This window comes from Aureococcus anophagefferens (assembly GCF_000186865.1).
Source record: "Aureococcus anophagefferens unplaced genomic scaffold AURANscaffold_12, whole genome shotgun sequence".
NCBI lineage: Eukaryota > Pelagophyceae > Pelagomonadales > Pelagomonadaceae > Aureococcus > Aureococcus anophagefferens.
This window is the reverse complement of record NW_008705572.1, coordinates 77332-83333: the sequence shown is the minus strand read 5'-3', so window position 1 is coordinate 83333 and position 6002 is coordinate 77332. Positions and strand designations below refer to the sequence as shown.

The window sequence follows — 6002 nt, the reverse complement described above, 5'->3', positions numbered from 1 at the left end:
GCGGCTCCGCGGCCGCGCGCGCGCGCTCGCGCAGGTCCGCGGCCGTCTCCTTTTTCTCGCGCTTCCGCCGCAGATCCGCGGCGCTGGTCGCGCCGAAGCGCCGCGCCGCGTTCTTCTCCCACTGCAGCGGCTCGGCGTCGGGCCGCCGCCGCGGCGCGTAGGCGCCCCACAGGTCCGGCGGCAGCGTGCCCGCGCGCTGCGCGCCCGGCAGCTCGACGCGACTCAGCGTGATCCAGCCGACGATCGGCAGGATGATCTTGCAGCGCTGCTTCCCGCAGGCGCTCGTCGCCACGCGCGGCGACGCGTCGTCGAGCTCCGCCAGCGCCACGATCTCGCCCGGCCGCAGCTCGCAGACGACGGGCGAGTCCATGGCGACGTCCGCGCGCGCGATCGCGCCGCCGCTCTTGACGCGCCACCGCTCCCGCGGCGCCGCGCCCGCGGCGCCCGCGAGGTCCCGGCGCCACTTCGCGAAGCCTCCTTCCAACACGCGCGGCGCCTTGACGCGGTTCGCGGACCGCGTGCGGTCCACGCCCTCGCGCGCGGGCGCGAGCAGCACCTGCGCGTTCCTCAGGAACTCCGCCGCGACCTCGTCGTCGCCGCGGTCGTGCTTGATCGCCGACCCCGTCTGGGACACGACGACGACCAGCGCGCCCCGGTCGTTCGCCGATTCCGCGGCTCTGAGCGCCGCCTTGGCCGTCTCGCTCAGGCGCCGCGCCTCCTTCCGGTTCGCCCAGTCGGCCAGCGTGTGGACCCAGGGCAGAACCACGTCCCCGGACCCGTCGAGGCACGCCTCCGGCGGCAGCGTCGCGATGGCCACGCGCAGGCGGATGTCGCCGAGGCTCGACAGCGTCGCCTCGCCCGTCGCGGTCCGCTCGTCCTCGGACCGCGCGTCGACGATCAAATAATCCAAATCCGCGGTCTCCGCGAGCGCGGCCTCGCGGACGCGGCCCGCGAGGAGGTCGCGGAAGTAGGCCAGGGGCAGGCGCGTCAGCGGCGGCGGCGGGCCGTAGGGCATGGGCATGGGGCCGAAGCCCCGCGCGCCGGGCGTCCAGTAGACCTTGACGTCGGCCCAGGACGTCTCGCCCGCGCCGGGCCGCCGGTCGGGCGCCGCGAGGCCGCTGCGCGAGAAGGACGCGGGCTCGTAGAGGTGGTCCATGCACATCTCCATGGCCTCGTTGACTTTACGGAACTCGTCGGCGGAGCCGCCCTTGTCGGGGTGGTGCTTCAGCGCGAGCTTCTTGTAGGCCTTTTTCACGTCCTCGCCGCTCGAGCTGCGCTCGACCTTGAGCACGGCGCGCGCCGCCGCGAGGCTCATCGTCGGCTTTGTCTTTGGCTCCGCCATCGTCGCTGTCGGCGCGCGGCGATCTACGGAAGCGGGGCTGCCATCCCCTGCTGTAGGCGACTTTTGGCTGCCCTTTTCAACGCCACACGGTGCACTCGACATTACCGTCGTCTCCGGCCCCGCGCGGGCGCGACGGCGGCGCAGTCGCGGCCCGCGTCGTAGCCGAATTTCGCGGCGACGTCGGCGAACCTGGCGAACTTCTTGCCGCCGAGCGCGTCCTTGAGGTCCGCCCAGGACACGTTCGCGTGCGGCCGGTGGTGGTGCGCGGCGTTTGCGCCGTCGGCGCCGTCGCAGGCGCCGCGGAGGCAGCGCTGGGGGTTGTACTCGCCGTTGGAGAAGACCCAGTGGGACCAGGCCTTGGCGACGTGGTGCGCGGCGTCGATGGCCGCCGCGGGCGACGACGCCGTCGACGCGCAGCGCCGCGGCGCCGCGGCGCCGTCCTCGGCGACCGCGTCCTCCGCGAGCAGGTCCACGAGTGCGCACAGGTCCGCGCCCGTGTCGCCGTCCTCGACGCGCGCCCGCGCGTCCGCGAAGGAGTCGACGCGCTCGTTCCAGCCCGCCCAGAGGCCCGCGAGGAACGCGAGCCACGCGCGCGCGCGGTCCCGGTCGCCGCCCAGGCGGTAGCCGCTGCGCGCGCCCTGGTCCGCCAACTCGCCGACGTCGTCGGCCGGCGGCGGCGCGACGGCCAGCGCGCGGGCGGCGAACGCGAGCGTGTCGCGCCGGTGCGTCGACAGCGCGGCGACGTTCGCGGGAGGACACCGGACGAGGTGCAGCACCTTGTGGAACCGCACGTCGCGCCCGCGCACGGCGCGCGCGGCCGGCCCCACGGGGTAGGGCCGCCTGGGGTCGTCGCGCACCGCGTAGAGCCAGGACACCGCGCCGTCGCGGCCTAAACGCTCGTGCTCGACGAGCAAGCCCGCGTCGCGGAGCCGGAGCGCCGCGGACCAGGACCCGGCGCCGCCCAGGCCCGTCACGAGCACGGCGAGGCGCACGCGCCGGCTCTCGTCCGCCCGCCCGACGCCGCACGACGCCGGCACGACCTTGAGCGTCGCGTCGCGGAGGAACCGGCAGTGCCGCGGCGTCGGCGCGGCCGCGCGCGCCGCGTCCGCGAGCGCCGGCGGCGGCTTCTCGTAGGTGAAGAGCCGCCGCGTGCGCTTCGCGTTGCACGCCAGGATGAGCGTCACGCAGGCGAGCGTGGCCATGAAGGCCAGCGGCCGCAGGCTCTCGTCGTGCGGCGCGTTGCCCGAATGCGTGCGCCGTCGGAGGAGCGGCGGGCTCTCGGCGTCGAACCAGCGCGACCGCGGCGGCGGGTAGGGCGCGCGCATCGGTGTGAGATGGATTGCGCTTAGCGTCGAGGCGGCTGGGGCTGGTGATTAGTGAACCACTGTTTCGATTAGCTCTACCATTGCGCCGTGAGCTGGGGCCGCTCTCAGGATTTTGCGAGGACAGCTCAGGATTTTGTGGCATCGCCCGCGTCGCCGCCCGCCACCGCCATGCTGAACTATTTTTTCGGCACGAAGTCCAACTCGGACGCCGAGCAGATCCCCGACCACATCGGGGAAGCTCCCGCCGCCGCCCCCGCTTTCGAAATCGTGCCCGGTTCGCCGCTTTCGAAGCTCGACGCCGCCGAAGCGCAAAAGGTCTCTCGCGAAGCCTTCGCTGCGACCGAGCCCCCCCGCGCCGAGTCCGGCGACGAACTCGAGGACGGCGACGAGGGCGCCGAAGAGGGTGACGAAGACCCACATGTCTACGCGTCCGCGGAGAAGAGCGAGGACTTCTTCCGCGTGTGCGGTCCGACGAAGTCGATCGCCGCGGGCCAAGCCCCGCGCAACCTCGACTTCTCTACCCCCTCCGAGGACCGCACGCCAGCCAACCGGCAGGTCCCCTTCGACAAGTACTGCGGCGCGTGCCCCGCGGATCCCGACGACGCGTACGCGTCACCGGGGCTCGAAGCGATTCTACGAAAGAGCCGGGTCGACGGCGAGGGCTGGACGCCGGTCAAGAAGGACGCGAAGACCATGTCCGAGAAGGAGAAGCGCGCGTTCGATCGACCGGGTGTGGAATACTTCACCTGGGTCTGCTTGGGCAAGTGCTACGACCCGCCGTGCAGCGCCAAGATCCGCGCGTACCGGACGACGGACAACGTCCTGCACGTATACGAGGGTCGAGGCCACACGCACCCGCCCGCGGACGTGCGGCTGACGCACCGTCAATCAGGCCTCGCGCCCCAGGTCAAGCTCGCGCTCGAGCCACTGGCCGCGCACGTCAAATACGATGAGCGACTCATGCTTCGCGTGCTCAAAGACGCGGGCATCGAGCCCAACTTCAAAGATCACGGTCAAGCGCTCAAAAAAGCCTTGAAGCGCTACGTCATGTACCTCCAGCGCGACACACGACGGGCGTATTGGGCTGGGACCTACCAGGAGCTAGCCGCGTGGCTCCACGGCCATGTCTTGAACCTGGGAGACGTTGATGAGCTGATCCAGCGCGCCGCGCTGGATCAGCGACTCATGCACAAGACGTTCGTGCTGGGTCCGCCGCGGATCGGCGGCGTCGGCGACGAGACCTTCGTCGTTTTTTCCACGCTGAGTGATTTGCTGAAGGCGGTGAAGAATAGACATTGGGTGGGCATTGACGGGACCGGACGACTCAACTATCACGGCAAGGTCGTCGTCGTCGTTTCTACTGTCGACAAGCGGCAACATGGGCACCCAATCGGTTACTTCATGCTTAGCCGCGGAGAAGCCGAAGCCGAGGTTTTGGCCGGCCTGGAGCGGCTCCGCGATTTCATCAAGGAGGCCACGAAGGCGACGCTGCCGCCAGGTTTGGTGATGGAGGGCGAATCCCAGGAGGGGTGGTTCCAAACCTGGGACCCCATCGTGACCATGAGAGACGGCGCGCTGGGGTTCAAGGCCGCGTTCCGCAACTTCCACAAAAGCATTAAAGCCTAGTACCCCTAAACTCGGACGAGCCCGTGGTGAAGGCGGCGGCGTCGTCGCGCGCGCCGGTAGCCGCGGACGCCGTCGAGCCTCTGCGGCGTCCTGGCCATGCCGCCGTAGGGCAGGAAGGTCGCGCGCGCCGCCTGGGTCGGGAACCACGCCCTGGAGCGCAAGGACTCCCTCGCGGGGCCCCTGAACACGCAGGAGTAGCTCGTCAAGCCGGCGGCGGCGTTCCTCGAGAACGCGTCGGAGACGCCGTCGAGCCTCTGCGGCGTCCTGGCCATGCCGCCGTAGGGCAGGAAGGTCGCGCGCGCCGCCTGGGTCGGGAACCACGCCCTGGAACGCAAGGATTCCCTCGCGGGGCCCCTGAACACGCAGGAGTAGCTCGTCAAGCCGGCGGCGGCGTTCCTCGAGAAGGCGGCGCCGACGAAGTCGAGGTTCTGCGGCGTCCTGGCCATGCCGCCGCTGGGCAGGAAGGTCTCGCGCGCCGCCTGGGTCGGGAACCACGCCCTGGAACGCAAGGATTCCCTCGCGGGGCCCCTGAACACGCAGGAGTAGCTCGTCAAGCCGGCCGCGGCGTTCCTCGAGAAGGCGGCGCCGACGAAGTCGAGGTTCTGCGGCGTCCTGGCCATGCCGCCGCTGGGCAGGAAGGTCTCGCGCGCCGCCTGGGTCGGGGACCGCGCCCTGGAACGCAAGGACTCCCTCGCGGGGCCCCTGAACACGCAGGAGTAGCTCGTCAAGCCGGCGGCGGCGTTCCTCGAGAAGGCGGCGCCGACGAAGTCGAGGTTCTGCGGCGTCCTGGCCATGCCGCCGCTGGGCAGGAAGGTCTCGCGCGCCGCCTGGGTCGGGGACCGCGCCCTGGAACGCAAGGACTCCCTCGCGGGGCCCCTGAACACGCAGGAGTAGCTCGTCAAGCCGGCGGCGGCGTTCCTCGAGAACGCGTCGGAGACGCCGTCGAGCCTCTGCGGCGTCCTGGCCATGCCGCCGTAGGGCAGGAAGGTCGCGCGCGCCGCCTGGGTCGGGAACCACGCCCTGGAACGCAAGGATTCCCTCGCGGGGCCCCTGAACACGCAGGAGTAGCTCGTCAAGCCGGCGGCGGCGTTCCTCGAGAAGGCGGCGCCGACGAAGTCGAGGTTCTGCGGCGTCCTGGCCATGCCGCCGTAGGGCATGAAGGTCTCGCGCGCCGCCTGGGTCGGGAACCACGCCCCGGAGCGCAAGGATTCCCTCGCGGGGGCCCAGAACACGCAGGAGTAGCTCGTCAAGCCGGCTGCGGCCTCCCTCGAGAAGGCGGCGCGGCCGTCGGCTGGCCGCAGACGTCCCAGACGTCGCGGCGCATCGACGCGGGCAGCACCGGCTCCGCGAGCAGCTCGAGCCGCTGCTGCCGCACGACCTCCTTCACGTCCAGGAGCGTCGACGTGAGCTGCGACTGCTCCATCGTGTCGAGGCAGCCCGGGGATCTCGTTTGTCGATGACAACATTGCGTGCACAATTTGTTCAACAAAGCGTGTGCATGGAGTCCTGTAACGCGTGGGAGCAGCCCCGATGCGGCGCCGCGAGGCTGCTGGAGTGCTTCGAGGCAGCGACAGCGTCGCGTGCCTCTGCGGCGCGCGCTCGCTGCCGTCGACGAGGGCTGCGCGCGCCAAGCGGCCCCGTGCAGCAGCCGAGGACGCGCGCCTCGGCGCAGCGTGTGCAGGGAGCTACGGGCGCGCCCCGCGGCGGTT

The 6002-nt window shown here is 71.3% G+C and overlaps 1 protein-coding gene across 1 annotated transcript in view; it reads right to left on the bottom strand.

Annotated features, from left to right (window-relative positions):
- Positions 1–2667, bottom strand: part of AURANDRAFT_64826 (hypothetical protein) — a gene marked incomplete at both ends in the record, with an annotated part of 6743 nt that extends 4076 nt beyond the window's left edge. The window contains 2 exons of the mRNA XM_009039585.1: positions 123–1271; positions 1448–2667. Coding sequence (XP_009037833.1) covers positions 123–1271; positions 1448–2667 — 2369 coding nt within the window. The remainder of the gene's footprint in view (positions 1–122; positions 1272–1447) is intronic.
- Positions 2668–6002: the final 3335 nt, after the last annotated feature.